This window comes from Seriola aureovittata, chromosome 4 (assembly GCF_021018895.1).
Source record: "Seriola aureovittata isolate HTS-2021-v1 ecotype China chromosome 4, ASM2101889v1, whole genome shotgun sequence".
Lineage (NCBI taxonomy): Eukaryota > Metazoa > Chordata > Actinopteri > Carangiformes > Carangidae > Seriola > Seriola aureovittata.
Window position 1 is genome coordinate 22,751,922 of NC_079367.1, and position 15,799 is coordinate 22,767,720.

The window sequence follows — 15,799 nt, forward strand, 5'->3', positions numbered from 1 at the left end:
CTGTAAACATCAGTCTAATTCTCAGTAGTTGTCTTTGAACACAGTATGTGGCTTGCATATGGATCACAGCTTTACCTCCCCCTTTGAAGACGGCCTGAAGCCTCTGATGACTGGCATCAGTTTGAACTTAGACTGACTTGGAGAAGTTGCCGAAGGCAAGCACAGGTACTGTGAGTATCTGCCGCTACCAGGCTTTATAAACAGCCTAAACAACAAGTGTAGTACAAGTTTGGTAATGTAAGCAGAAGTTACCTTGATCTCCTGCACCCAGAGGACTCTGAACAGTGAGGGGATGGATGCATAAGGACTGCACTGAGTTAGAAATTATTCACAAACTTCCCGCTGAGAGTCCTGCAAAGTCAACGAATACCTTGAACTTTTTAATGATACATGAGGACGCTTTTAAAAGAACTCTCGGGGACAAAACGGGAAGCTTTCCTCAGCAAGGGTCAGCTTCACCTTCAGGCCATTTTCCTGGATGTGGGGGAAAAAGCAACAACCAGTCGTACGATGTAGACAAGAGCATGACCAGTACAGCTGATGTAATTGTCATTAAGTTATTTCATGTGCTTTTGAGACTTCCAAACAGTTTCTTGGGTTCATGTTCTGGCTGTGCAGGAAAAGCAGTGGCGTGTTTCAAACAGGAGCAGCAGCGTTACTCCAATTCCCAAGTATCCCAGAATTACATTAAGTAGGAGCCATAAACACTTCTTATTTGTTGCCATCACCACCTACTTAAGTGTTGTCCATTGTGGGGTATATATCTTCATCTCTGTGTAGCCTGCACTCAGTTTTAAGTGCAGTTTAGTTGTTGACATAATGACCAGTCTTCAAAGAAAAGAGCTGTTGCCTTCCTTAACAACCCAGTCAATTCAACTCATCATGTCTGATTGGACAACAGCGTCTTCTCCGTTTCCTTGTAGGTTGTCATGCTCTATGGCAAACATCATTTTGCAGAGATTTGTGTTTAGATGCGTCTCTGCTGCCTAAATGGTTGTCACTACATGCAAAAAGAGCCTTTCTTATTCTCCAGCATCCTCCTCCTCACCTTGGGCAATCGTTGTTAGAAAATCAAGCTAAATAGGTGATGTGTGAGTGTGATGTCTGAATCATTGCTTCAGCTCCTCTGCAATGACCTTATTGCAGCAGAAGAGGCAGATTCTTTTAGGAGATTACAAACCTTCATGAATGCTGCCAATGTCCATGCAATGAGCTCTGTGCAACTGGACAAAAACTGTGAATACCAACAGTTAGTCATCATCTGGATCAATTAGCTGAAGGGTAGAGCTGTGCCATAACACCAAAATCTCATATCTCAGTTTTGGCCATTTCAAATGCAGGTAACACTACGTATCATTATATAGCACATTTGAATAAATGTAAAATAAGTAAATGGGGATTTCCGCCTCTACTTTGGCCCGACACTCTTGATATCAATGAAGGAACTTGACATGAGTGAAGTGCTTTCGCCTTTGCATTGTTTACCTTGTGTCGAGTGTCAGCATCAACCCCAGGAAACCCCCATTTCTCAACCGTGTAATTTTTTTGGCCATGTCTTATGCAGAAGTTGCAACACCAGCCGTGATCTCCTTCCATCCTCATGATTCTTTGCCACATAGTGAGCCACAGGTAAAGCCTCTTGTAACCTGTGAGTGGGGTTTGTTTTTTAGCACTTGACCGCACTTTTGCGGCTCTCATCCGCAGACTCTCTCCGTACTGTTTGACATGATTCTTGCGTAGGTGGTAAAAGAGGTAATCGGTACTTGAGTCTGTTTTCGGGACAGGTCTGCTGCATAATTAGCAAAATATGTTTTTTCTGGTGCATGTCAGACCACGTTCATGCTCCTCGTTTTGTCTTGGCCACTCTGTGTCTCGTTCACTCTCCCCAAAGTTTGTGTTACCTTCATGCATATTTCCTGCCTGCATCCGTGGCGTGTGGGAGAACATAAAGCGCCATCCCAGTGGTGAAAAGTATTGCCATAAAGAGTGTGATTTGCGAGACAACAAAATGAATTATAAAGCGTAATATGATCATCATATCACACGGCCCTAGGTGAAAGCATTTCAGCTCTTAAAGTAACACAGTTTGTCTTCAAGTCCATCTGAAATCGCATTTAGTTTCCCTTTTTCAGTTAAAAATAATGTCAGTTTCTTTTAATTTGTAGTGAATAGTTTTTATTATCATTATTAAAATTGTTATTATTTAAAGGAAGAAAAGTTATTTGGGAAACATCAACATTTTATCTCGGACAGGATGAGGGGGAGCGTCAGTGTTTGTTTTGATTGACATCAGCTGGCAGCTTAAGCTCTGCCAGAAGAAAGAGTTTTAAAAATTGTGCTTGACAGTGTGTTGTCAGCAGCTGAAGAGTAAAGACACACAAGCATCTAGACGGACTAGTGACCTCGGCAGTTAATTTCATTTGCTGTTTAATGTGCTGCAGTTCACCAGGTAACCAAACAAACTGATGTTAGCGATGTGCTTTTCCCCAGTGAATCTATTTGTGCATCTCATTTATTAGCATACAGTCAGGTCACAGAAGTAAACATCAGTTTCTCTAAAAGATAATTAACCAACTATTTTTTAAAAACCCAGAAGGACCAATGAGACGAGGTAAAATCCTAGAATATGTCTTATTAATGCAACCAAATTGCCAATAAAGCTGTTCTCATTTATGTTTTTTCTGCCTCTGTTGTCAGACAACAAAACAACTATGAAATAGTGTCTGAAACGTGGCCACTCAGACTACTCGTTAACCAGCAATCACTTCCAAGCTGTTGCTCTCCTGCTGCTAAAATCCTGATTTTTATAACCACGAAACATGTAAGTTAAAGACAACAGCTGTGCTGTGATTTTGACTGTATTTAGATTTAAAATGATCTCTCAGAAAGTTAGAAGCTCTTTCACATCAGCACAGTGTGTTTGTGGAAGGAAAGTCCGTCTGGTGACTCTTATACGGAAAGTAGCTTATGTTTGTCCAAAAAGTCGCTAGATTCGGTGCTAGGTACTTTTTAGAAAAATAAAACAACAAAAGTAATGTGGTCTGAAAAGTTGGTTAAACTACCAACAAAGGTACTAAGTTGACAACACTGCTTGTTCCTGCCAAATCCTTTTGGCCGATGGAAATATTCTTTGGGATTGTATGGCTGCCGGTGGCACAGGGAACATTGCACAGCTAGAGGGAAGAATAGATTTCACTGAATATCACTGAGTTCTTGATGCAAATCCACCATGAACTACTTCAAGAAACACAAGATGAAGCTGTTGGAGTGGTCCGCACAGTCCTGACTGGAACATAATTGAAATTCTGTTGGTATATCTTTAGCATGCTGTGTGTGCAGCCTAAAATACTTCAGAACTTGAAGTGATCTGCAGGAAAAATGTGATTCAGATTCCTAAATGAAGAACAGAAAGAATGTTAGCTGGCTACAAAAAGCACATGCAAGCTGTGATATCAGCCAAAATGAAGGTTGGAAGTTCATTTTTAATGTCTGTTTGCTGGAGTGGCTGTATTCACTTCTATTCAAAATTCAACAAAATATAGAATTTGTCCTTTTGTTACCCTTTCACTTGGCTCTTGCAAGCCATGTTTACACCATCGGACAGTATATCGCTCATAAAAAAGTCAGACAAGGAGTCCACTATCCTGAGATATTATCCAGAAAGTCAGGGCATAGGCTTGAGTCATGTTATCTTGTGTGACCAATCTCCTCCTTTTTTTTTTTTTCCAGTCTTTTTGGCTAAAATCTGGCCGAAAACATCTATCAGCGATCTCTTGCAGAGGACAGGGAGGATACTGTGACCCTAAATAACTTCCACAGCAGGGCTTGATAGCAACGTTTGCCCCGTTGCCCCAGGCAACCAGATTTGGACCACTGTCAACAATTTTTTGCGGTCTGGTCGCCTCTGTTGGCAACAGTTTTTCCTGTGCCTAGAAAAACAAAGCTGAATCCCCCTGTGAACAGTCTAACTAAGTTGGAATGCCCCCGTTGAACTGTTTTACTGTGTGAGAAAGTGTAAAATGATCAGCTTTACAGAATAACACACACAAGAGTGGTATTGGACCTGAAGAAGAAAGGCAGTAGAATCTTCATCAAAGCTTAACAGGCAATAAATTATTGTGATGTTAAAAGAAATGAAAAACAAACAGACGACAAACTCTGCAACATATACTTCCATAGGAGAAAAACAAGTTCTCATCTAGCTAAACAGCTAGAGTCGCATGGCTCATAAACAAGAACGGGCAGCTAAGATATATTGGAGTAGGAAGAAAGCAATACAACCGGTGCACCTAACCAAACCTGCACTTATATAAGCTCAGAAAATCAGGCTCCTGGCAAATGTTTGAAATTGCTTGCTACACTATGGACAACAAAGAACCTTTTTCAGACTTGCCATGTGTCCCCAGATAAAAATGAATTTATCCGGCTAATTACATTAGATTGCAAATGTGAAATTTAAATGCAGTGACATTAGTCTTTCATTCTCACCTTTATTCTGGATTATTAATGAAGCTGAACCTCTTGTTCTTAATCAAATCCATTGTGTGTGCGTGTGTGTGTGCGTGTGTGTGTGTGTGTCACACAGAGAGAGAGAAAGAAGGGGCGGCTAAAGAGAAAAGTTTGTCATTTAAAATAAGACAGGTTATTGTTCTTTTCCTCAGTGTTTTACTGGTAAGGGAGGATGCTTGTTACTATGGATACCAACCAATGCTATAGCCACGGCATTTTATGCTAGTTAATTGTATGTTAAAGTCACCTTGACTGGATGCATACCCTTTGTCATTTGTCTTGGTTAGCTGATTAGTACAAAGACATCATGTCGACTAGCGTTAGCTAACATTAGTCAGATTCATGATATATTCCTCTGCTTCATACTGGTCTGTCAGGAAGTATAGGGACTGATTACTTCTTCTGTATTAAAAAATGAGTTCTTTGGTCAAACCATTTATTGAAACAAGAAGTGTAATTACGAAGGTCTATTATCAACTCAAATTTAATGAGTAAGTAAGTCAATATTCTATATTTTCTTCCTCTGCACAAATCCTGTGAAAAGACCAAAACCAATAATGTGTTAGTCCATCTATCAATACTTTCTGTCTGCGGCGCTCAGCCCTAAGACCATTGGCTACCACTGAAGACAAAAATGTTGTTTGTTGATTGGATCAATTCAGTGTTGGTTTTGGTCTTTTCTTGAGCTGAAACGATTATTTGATTTGTTGACTTGATTAAACGCTTCAAACCCAATTTTAAAAATAGTGAATAAAAATGTCAGACGTTTGGTTCCAGCTTCTCAAATGTGAGGAAAAGCTGTTTTTCTTTGGGGTTTTGGACGTGTGTTTGAACAATATAAGACATTTGAATTTTCACCTTGGTCGCTGAGTTATGATATGCATTTTCATTATTTGACATTTTACAAACCATTAGTCAAATAATGAAAATAATAATTGGCAGATTAGTCTTTTCATGGGACTTGTTGACGATAACAAATAATATTGAATAACACCAACTAAATCTAAAACCAAAAGATACTATTGGGAACATCATTGTGCATGTTGTTGGCATCAATAAGAGCGAGTTATCAGTTGAACCTGTCAGTTGTGAGTCTCTGTGTCTTTGATACAAACTGTAATCAGCATTTTTTCCTCTTAATTTTCAGTTTAAGTCGACAAAATAAACCTGATAAGAAAAGCAGATGTTCACAGGAGGCAGACATTTCAAGTCATTAAGTCATTATGTCATTAAGTGTTCAAACCTCAAGTCTTTCTTGACAGCCAGCTTCAGTAAACATCACACATTTCCCTCTAACATGTCAAAATTCAGAAAATTCTGTAACCTTGAATCATTCTTGCCATCAGTGAACAGAAAGCTAATGTGACCTGACGGGTCACTCACATCAGTGGAGCGTCTCTACCCTCGGGGACTGAGAGATGTAGCAGGGGGCTGTGTCTGTATGTGGAGAGCTTCCAAATCAAAGGCAGGGATCAAAGAGTTGTCTTTGCAGGTGTCCTTGACTACACAACAGTCACATTAAGTAGGTTGAGGATCATTCCCGAGGAGTTTACACATGTACATATCAGCCAAGAAAGCCTTCACCGTGGTGCTGCTGCTGTTCTGAGGTTAAGCTACATGAGGCACAATTTTTCTGTCTGTCTGTATCACTGTGCTGCTGCAGATCAAAAGTGCTCAAGGGATGGTGAAGCTAACCCTTTCAGATGGACAGTGTAGACTCATAGCAATTCCTTTTTAACACCTATGGGTGTCTGATTCCTGCTGCAAATGGCTGACAGCCTGCTGTCAGGTGGGATAAAGGAAAGCGTTACCTGTGCACAGAACCATAGAAGGCCAAAAAAGAGCCGAGCTCTGTGAGCTGAGAATAATTTGTCTCTCAGTAATGGTGAAAATGATGTTAGACCTGATCTGAGCTCAGTCTGCCGCAGAATATTAGATCATTTACCAGAGAAAGATTTGTGGCATTCCTGTCACTCAGCTGCTGGGATTTTATGAAGTGCAACCGAGGAGCAGGAATTGCAATGAGGTACTTTGTTAAAACCCCACTGAGTAAGTTTTTGGTCATATGAATTCACCTTGTTATTACCATATTTTCACATTTGGACCATAAATTTCAAAAGAAAAATCCATCTAATAAAATGAAAATGTAAAACATGTAATAAAGTGACCATTGGTCATATCATTTTCTGTTATATAGATTGGTCTATAAACACCAAGAACAATGATAGAAACAAGTCCAGGGCTTTATTGTTTTTTTTTTTTTTTTAAATAAGATCCAAGAAGTCCAGGTTGAGTAATGCATCCGCGGGTTTGAATGGTAAACAGATGACAAAACACTGCACAGTGGCTTGTAATACTGCAAAACAGGATTTTACAGCTCACCAGATGCACAGTAATCTACCAGTAAAGAGTCATCTAGAGTACAAAGAATGTGAATTTGCATGTAATTGATTGGCCAAATCAATGTCTTGCTGTGTGATGTTGTGCAAAAGCTTGAGCCAGGTGCAGCTTTTTTTCTTTGCCAGATGACCCTGTGGTTCCTGCCAGAGTCAGTTGTGTTGGGACCTCTCTTGTGTCAAAATAATGGTCTAACTGAAATGAATGAGGAGGGTGTTTTTTTCCCCACATTACAACAGTGTCATAGTTTCTACATTTCATTATAGATAGTTATATAGTCATTGTAGATCATAGATTTAGAGATTTCTCATTAGGCCTCATTAAAATCTGTCATAAGACTTTACTGTGTTTTTTCAGTGCCATATAAAATCACAAATACACATATGATGTGTACACACACACACACACACACACACGCAAAGTTGCACATGCATAATCAATATCATTGGTAACGTCTCACCAATCAGTTAATTCGTCACGATGGAGGTCTTGATTTATTGTCTTTGGCAGCGACAGTGCAGTGATTTACTGTTTCCTCTCTGCTGGAGAGTTGTGTTGTGCTGCAGGAGACAGAGTGAAAAACTTTGCACCTGCCACTCTTTATACCATCTACCAGATTCATCCAGACAAACTCCTACGCTGCTTAATTTGTTTTTCCACTTACTTGCCACCTCCTTTTGAGAAGCATTCCGTCTACATTAACCTGTTGTTACGTAATATATATTTTCAAGTTTGAAAGATTTTATGAGTAATTATCTGATAATGAGTCGGATTCTCCTGACTTACGAGATGCATTTTTTTTTTTTTTTACTTGAGGTGCCTTCTCTCTTCAGCTAAGGAAATGATTTCAGAGGAGTAGTGTGTGATAAGATGAGACAGAAACCTTGTGGGCATGACTAATGCTACTGAGTCCAATTAAGCTGATGTCTTGTACCCACTGAATTAAATCACCCTGATATGATCTTGTCTGCCTATGCATACATTTGCCTCTAACTCTGATCACCTGGAAAAATAAGAGAAGACAGAGCGTGACATACGCACGAACCATCTCCGTGTACATGTTTATAGTTGGTGACCTTTCTGCTATTATTTCTATATTTGGAAAATGTGCTTGTTTGATGCTTGTCAAAACACTCAATCCTTGATTTGATGAATATAATAGGATGGATAGGAAGTGCAGGAAACATATTCCCTACAAAAAATTGAAGTGATGTGTAGTCACGACAGAGGCAGGAAGCTGTTCATGGGCAGGAAATTGGCTAAATTAATAGGTTGCTCTCTATTATGAAACTTGGTAGTCCTCTGAATGTGCTGATATTGTGGGTTACGTAGAGGCTGGTTCACACAACTGCCTCCAAACTACTGTGATTCCCTGTAACTACTGCACCACACCCGCTGAGAGTGAATTTATGACTTAGTTAAGCTCTCTGAAGGCTGCAACAGCTTGCCAGTGAAATGATTGTTAGTCTAGAGGAAGTCATAAATCAAAACAGGCCTCGGTTTGTCATTATCTATTAATACTCTGCCGCTCTCGTTCTAGAGCTCTGGAAACAGCCAGAACTCGCACGCTCTTGCCTTCTCCCAAGACTGAAAGATTTCCTCTGAAAGATGGAGGTAAAAGACAGCTCTTCAAAGTTTGCTCGGCTTGTGATTGATTTACTCATCCCTCCATGGTCTGCCGCGTGTGCTTGACAGCTCTGGAGGTGGAACAGTGTTCAAAGCCTTAATTGAGCTGAATGCTCACAGCTTAAATGCTGCAGGCACAAAATCCACACAATTAAGAAGGACTAATGACGTGGAGTATCGCCCATTATTTCTCCAAATAACCCTCAGGGGTTTCCATATTTAGTATCATTAAGTCTTAATTAGTGATTAGGAAGAGGAAATAGAGTATTTAGCTGAAACTGAGCATCTTCACACAAGCCATTTTCTACATCTTTTGTTAAAACAAAAAAGTGGATGTATGTAGGTCATTCTTTGAAGACGTGTTTGAATAACTTTTTTTTTTTTTTTGATGCTGTAATTATTAAAAAATCTCTCTGTCTTTTCAGAGCCAAGATGATGTGCATGTCATCCACAACAATCAACTGGGTAAGTCTTCGTTTTTTGTATAAGTAAGAAAGACCAAAAAAAAAATGTGTGTCAAATATTGCGTAACGATTTAGAATACAGCCTGCATATTGCAGTGTAAATGTTTTCTACATATGGGGCGTAATCGATTAATCAATCGGCCTATTGAAAGAAAATTGTCTTAATATTTTAATAATTGATTTAGTCATTTTTAAAGTAAAAATGCAAACTATTTCCAGTTTCTCTGTTGTGAGCATTTGGTGCTTTAATTGTCTCTAATGTGATAATTAACTAACTAGTATTGGTTGTTGGTCGGACAAAACAAGACATTTGCTGACATTACATTAGGCCTTATGAAATTATAATTGTCTTTTTAAATTATTTTTGTGATATTAGTAACAAGAGGGAATTGGGGAGTAACAGATTAGCATTTAGCATTTATCAAACTTTCCTAATTACCCAGTACATATTAATTAATTACTTACTCTTTATGTCCTCTTACAATATCTATGTCATAAAAGTAGCAAAACACTTGCATTACTATAAATGAATGAATAAATATATATACAGTATATATATGTATATATATATACATATATATATATATATATATAAGTCTCATTAACAAAGTTGTTACCTCCTTATTCAATAATGTATAGTACCCAGGAAGTACTTTATTGATACCCTGTACATACTAAATAATAACATTGTCATTTTCAGGCTGTAATTTAAGGTCTTGCTAAAGACTATTATACAGTATATTAAACTATATATGTATTCATATTTCATTTTTATCAGTTATATTTTTGCTGTCTTTGATCGAACCTGTGTTCAAAGCTGCTGTTCATAGCGCCGGTCATATTTGGGGCTTTGTTCTTGTGTTTGATATGTGGATCTGTCTCCATCAGTGGAACTAATTTGTACTGTTGGAGGCATTCAGAGGGATGAACTACTACTGAGTATTTTTCAGTTTTAAATGAACTGTATGCTCAAAGGATTGAAATACACTATCACTTGATATCATCATGAATAGTAAGTCTTGAAATGAAATGTTGGGCAGTGTGAAATTTCAATAGCAAATGCTATAAAATGAAAACGGTGTGAGGGGCTTTTGTCTGATGCCTACCTTGAAAAATTAATCTTCAGAGTTCCTCAGACTTTTTCACAAATATAGTCCCATCTCTTTATCGATTTGACGGCAACCAGGAATTTCATAAGTAGAGCAAATAAAAGATCTCATGCATGCCTTTCATGCTTCAGGGGGCTCATACAATCACCATTTGAGTGTGATTTTCGGGAGCCTGCAGAAGAGTTTGGAGCCAGTTTTCTGGACCTCTGCCTGTTGTTCATTCAACTGGGTCACTACAGACGCAAAAGCACACAAAAGCAACTTCATAATGCTCTCATTTGGCACGTCAGCACAGAGAGGAAATACAAACAGACAGCTATCTGAAAAATGGAGCTGCACTATCTGGCACTGCCATAGTAATTCCCTTTGTCACACCAGAAAAGCTACGCTCGCCTGCAGAGAATATTGTTTATGGGCAGGAATTCAAAAGAGGAATAAAGGAAAGTTGGAATTCCAATTGTTTTAACAATACAGCAAACTTCAAAAGGTATAACTGGCTTGTTTATTTTAAAGGAGCTGGTGACCTTTTAGAAGGTATTAGAAATAATGTGAAGTAATAAAATGGTGTTTCTTTAGAGGGAATACAGGGGGGGCCAAATCTGATTAGAGTGATGTCTCGTAAGTCTGAACAAAATAAGAAAATTATTTATACACATTATGTACACACTGCAGTGTGTCTACATTATTACATATCTTTAGAATAAACAAATGGCAGTGTTATTCCTCTGGCAATATTTTACTGCATCAACATGCTTCATCTCAACAGCTCAGATAGCTGAAACCCTGGAGAACATCACCTACGTTAAATGCCTGAGGAAGACAAAACGTTCAGCATTGCTGAACATTGTTGCTGCACTATTACATGTGGGAGATTTACATTTAAAATGTGCATTAATTTGTACATTCTCCGTCAGTGCCCAAAACCCTAAGTCCCTGTTGAATGTAGCATAACTTCCTGCAACACAATCAAAAAATGGAACCAGAAATACACCTTTTATTTATCCAGTAGTTTGTTTGGGCTTTCATTGTAGCTTCATAGTGCCAGTATAAATGTTAGCTGACAGGAGCACACTTCTTCTTTAGTTGGCCAATAAAACTAGTTTATAAATGTAGGAATATTACACTGGAATGGCATTTTTCTTCTCTAAATCAGTTTATATTATAGGACAACATAACATCATAAAAAATCAATAACAAACATCATAGTAATATAAATGTTTAAAACGTTTGGCTGTCTAGCCCAATAAATTCTGTGAATTTCTGTGAATTTCAGACCCATGGTCTGAAGAAGAAAGAGATAACATGGATAAGATTATATTTTATGTGCACAGTGTCACAGTAGATGAGTCAGAGTAACCAATAATGATGCATGTAAAGAATATTTTCAGTTAAAGCAACTTTTTAATAGAAAGTAGTTTGAGGTCATGTCCAGTGTTGCTCCTGGTTTAGGGTACATACATGTATGGTATAAAGATAATGCATTTAGACGAGAGTAACTGTTAATGAATGGAAAAAAGTCTTGAGTTCGAAATTGAGTCAGACATTTTGATGTCTTGTGTGCCAAGCACAGCTTTTTAAGTAAGTAGATCCAGGGCATTAATGTTCTTATCTCTTATGTAATGTCTAAATGAGGTGGTTTTGACTAAAATTCAGTTGGCTTTTAACCCAGATCACAGTAATGTATTCAGCTCAAGCTCTCTGTATTGACAAGGTTTCGGTGACCGGTGAAAGAGCAGAACATATCAAGACATTTAGTGTGGGAAACATCAGTGAGAGTCAGTCACATGTTTGAGCCTCAGTCAGACCCAGACTCGGATGAGGCGACTAGCAGACGTATCAGAACGGTTAGCACAGATAGCATGTTTTATTTTATCATGTTGTTTATTAGCTTGTAACTGGCAGAGCCTGACACAGTGTTAGTGGTTGTGCTAATATAAACTCTAGCTCTCTGTACTGGCAAGGTTTCGGGTTTATTTTGCTCCCACTCCGTCACCGGAGGTTGACAGGATTGGTTCCTTAGGTTTGTGACGTATGAAACCCTGACCTTCTGAATCCGTTTTTATGAGACTGTCATTGGTTCACTGCAGTTCCAAGGTGGAAATATACAGCCATGGTGTTGACTGCTTATTATTATCACTAATGATATGTCTTGTATTATATAAAAACACCATATTGACGTGTTAACCAGATCAAAACATTGGTTTTCCTCAGAGGGGTCTTTGAAGGAAACTCATGGCTGCATTGTGTCATAGTTCAGTGGTGGAGAAATTAGTATTTCTGCCTCTTCTCTGTTTTTCCAGTTTACTTTGTTCATGGCCAGTATCTGTGTTTTTTAGTGTGATTGTTGAAGTGTGTTGCAAAAATGCAAATGTAGAAATGAAAGCCTTGCTCTCTGGCTTTAAGGGAATAACACCAAGCCACATGTGTATTGTTGATGTAGCAAAATAAATGACCTATAGGTTTGGTTCTTTATCTGTGGGAGAAAGAAAAATGTTCCCGCAAATAGCACATGTAAGGTACATTGCCAAAAGCATTTTTATTAAAGCTGGATTTTTCTTTTTGATGTATAGTGTTTGATAGTTGAGGGTATGGGGCAATTCTGCAGCACAAACAGTGAATGGTACTGCTCGAGAGTAGAGATGTCGTGCCAGAATTTAAATCAGATTATCACTATAACAAAAATTAAGCCAAGGAAAGCAGTGCTACTGTCCCCTCCGCAATTGTATTATATTCATGCAGTGGCTTGGAGTCGGCTTCTTCAGGCCAGGGGGATATTCATTGTGTCTTCAAGAAGCTACAGTGTTCACAAGATGTTGACTGAACTCTTCTTGCATGCTGTCTTACATTCCCTGTGTGTTTACTTGTCCTTATTTCCCTTCTCTTTTCCCCTTGCTTGTCCTTACAGTGCCTGGCTGCCTGCCTGTCACAAAACTGTATTAACTCAGCTTTTCTTTGTTCATTATTCCGAACACGGCTGATGACTTTATTTTGCAAATTAAAATAACACCACACATACGTTCATCATTCTGCATGAACGTGTTCAATGAATGGCGTTCATTGAACACGTTCATATTTTTTGTGAACACTGAATTGAACCAATCAGTTTACGTTTTACAACAGTTTTACGGCGCGCCGCACGACGTCTCCATAGACACGGCCCAGCACGGCTGGTGCACAGATGGTACAAACACATCTGCTACTGCTGAAGCCACTCTCCAGTTGAGCATTTGAAGCAGTTTTATGAACAAACAAGTGAAGACTAAGATGGATTATATTCATATAAGGATCCTAAATGTAACTAATGTCTGTGATTCTTCAGAGGTATACTATAATTCATTCAGTTTGGGAGTGGCAATGATTTGGGGCTGGTGATGGATGGGTTGAAGGACGTTCTATTGAAAAAGAAGAGTGGCCTATTTATTTGAAAAACGGAACAAATGAACGTGAACTAGTTCATTTTTAGAACTTTGACTTTAGTTCAAAATTTTAAAAAATTAACTCTGAACGTGAACTAGTTCATTTTCATCTGTATGAACTGAACTTTGAACTAATTCTTTTCAAGTGTGAACTGGCACAACACTGGTTAGAAATCAGGCATGTTTTAAAAAAATCAACTTTTCAGAAATCCGAGAAAAACAAGCTTATTTTCAAGTGGTGTCTCGTCCGTTTTCGTAATACAAATTACTAATACAAAACCTGGAATCTGTTCAGCATTAATTGCCTCAGCTTCCTGAATTATTGATGCTAAGTGAGGTTTAAGGGTTGAGTTCAGCACTCATTAGTCTTCAGCAGAGTTGTCCATGGAGTCATGAACTCCAGAGAACCTCTAATGAGTGCGATTATCACAGGTTGGAGACCCTTCTTTCCAACCTGTACGTGTTGCATCTGCCGTGCCATAGTTGTGTATGTATGTCTTGTGTTACTACTTGGAGGAAATTGTAATGAGCTCATTTTTACAGGAGAGTGACTTTTCCTTCTGATGGCTTTTTGTCTCGTGCATACCTCTCTATCTCACATACATACACACACATACACACACACACACACACACACAATTCCTCTTTTGTTTTTGCAATCTCGGTGCATCTCCCTATCTCTCTATTGGTTTGCTTCCTCATTTCGCTCCCTTTCTGTCCGCTGTTTCCCTCTCTCCGTTTTACTGAGATATTTATGACACTGACCTTTTCAGTAGTAAGCTGAAAGTTAAATACACCATGCTCTCTATTGATCTTGTGCAAGGCAATTATAAGTCTGTATTAATATGAGAAGGAGGCTGATAGAAAATCGTTTCACTTGCTGCATGACACATTGGCCTGTGCCACACTAGATGATTGCCCATAGGAAAGTAAATTATTTTTATGTGGCTAAATCAAACTCTCAACAGCCTAAAAAGTTAGCTATATTGAATTTGGGCTTCCAGATTGAATATCACCATATGTCTGTGGATTGGCTATTAAATCCTGGTGCTATCTGTTGTGACGGTCATGGTTAGTTTGGTCAGGAAACTGCAACCTCATTCTCCTCGGTGCACTTTGTCTCTCAGATGCACCATTTTGGACGTGAGGAAGGGAGATGGAGGGGGGATTTTTAGGAAGAGGCAGATTCTGAGCCATCTTGTCTTGGGGAGTCCAATGATGTGAGTCACTGGAGTGTAGCAGGTTTTACAGCAGCACAATCAGCCACTGGATGGGGAGTCAGACCTGCCGACTATGGAAATGAGCTACTGACATCCTCTGTCATCTCTGAATATGTGCTGGCAATGAAGAGCTCTGGATTTACCATGACAGTTTCATTGTTCTCACAACAGCCTAATGGCCCCACTCGCAGAATCTTATCCCTCTAGGTTTTTGCAGACGTTTGTCATTGAAATTGCACTATTGATCTGCTTCCCATCCTTTTGCTCCTCTTTTCTCTCGCTGAAGTTTGAACCGGATTTCAAATCCTGCACTCCAAATTTAGGCACACATTTATTTGTTCATTGTTAATGTGGACTTGTGTTTATTTAACTGAGTGGATGGAGATACTCCAGGCTGGAATGAAGCGTCCCTGTGACAGTTCTGGTGACTTCACACACCTGCTCTGTGACACTGATGGAGATGACAGAGCTGCAGGAGTGCCTAGAGGTCAGTGTGCTCTCAGCCTCTCTGCCACTTGGCAACGTCTGCCATCCTGCTCTAAGGAAGTGTCACTATTGATTTGTGTCAATGAGGTGACAACACTGCAGGGCCACGCCACTACGACAGCACACAATCTACACTCAAGTGTGGATATTTACTACACCATCGTGTGTGTGTGTGTGTGTGTGTGTGCGCGCACCCCTAGGAATACTAACTCATTTTAGTTTACCAGCCTTGATTCTTTAATCAGTCTGATCCTCTCCCCTCTTATATGCAGAGACGGCGAGGAAGTGAGTACACACAGCACTCAAAGCCTTCGCACAGAGTTTGCCCATAGACCAGATGGTGATGGCCTTTAAAGAGTGGCTCCATGCTCTGAGAAAAGCATCAGATCAGAGAGAGAAGGAGGCAGAATTCTCCTGTGTCTCATTTCAACCAATATATTTCAAGGCTGATACTGTCTTTTTTTTTTTTTTTTTTTTTTTTTTTTGTGGAGTGGCCTCTATGGAATACAGAAGAAGTGAGGCGAGATAAGCGAACACTACACTCATGCTTTCTAGTTCCATCGGTCTGGCAA

The 15,799-nt window shown here is 39.2% G+C and overlaps 1 protein-coding gene across 2 annotated transcripts in view; it reads left to right on the forward strand.

Annotated features, from left to right (window-relative positions):
- Window positions 1-15,799, forward strand: part of b3glcta (beta 3-glucosyltransferase a) — a 62,310-nt gene that overhangs the window by 12,209 nt on the left and 34,302 nt on the right. For both annotated transcript variants that reach the window (XM_056374845.1, XM_056374846.1), the window contains exon 3: window positions 8,958-8,997. In XM_056374845.1, coding sequence (XP_056230820.1) covers window positions 8,958-8,997 — 40 coding nt within the window. The remainder of the gene's footprint in view (window positions 1-8,957; window positions 8,998-15,799) is intronic.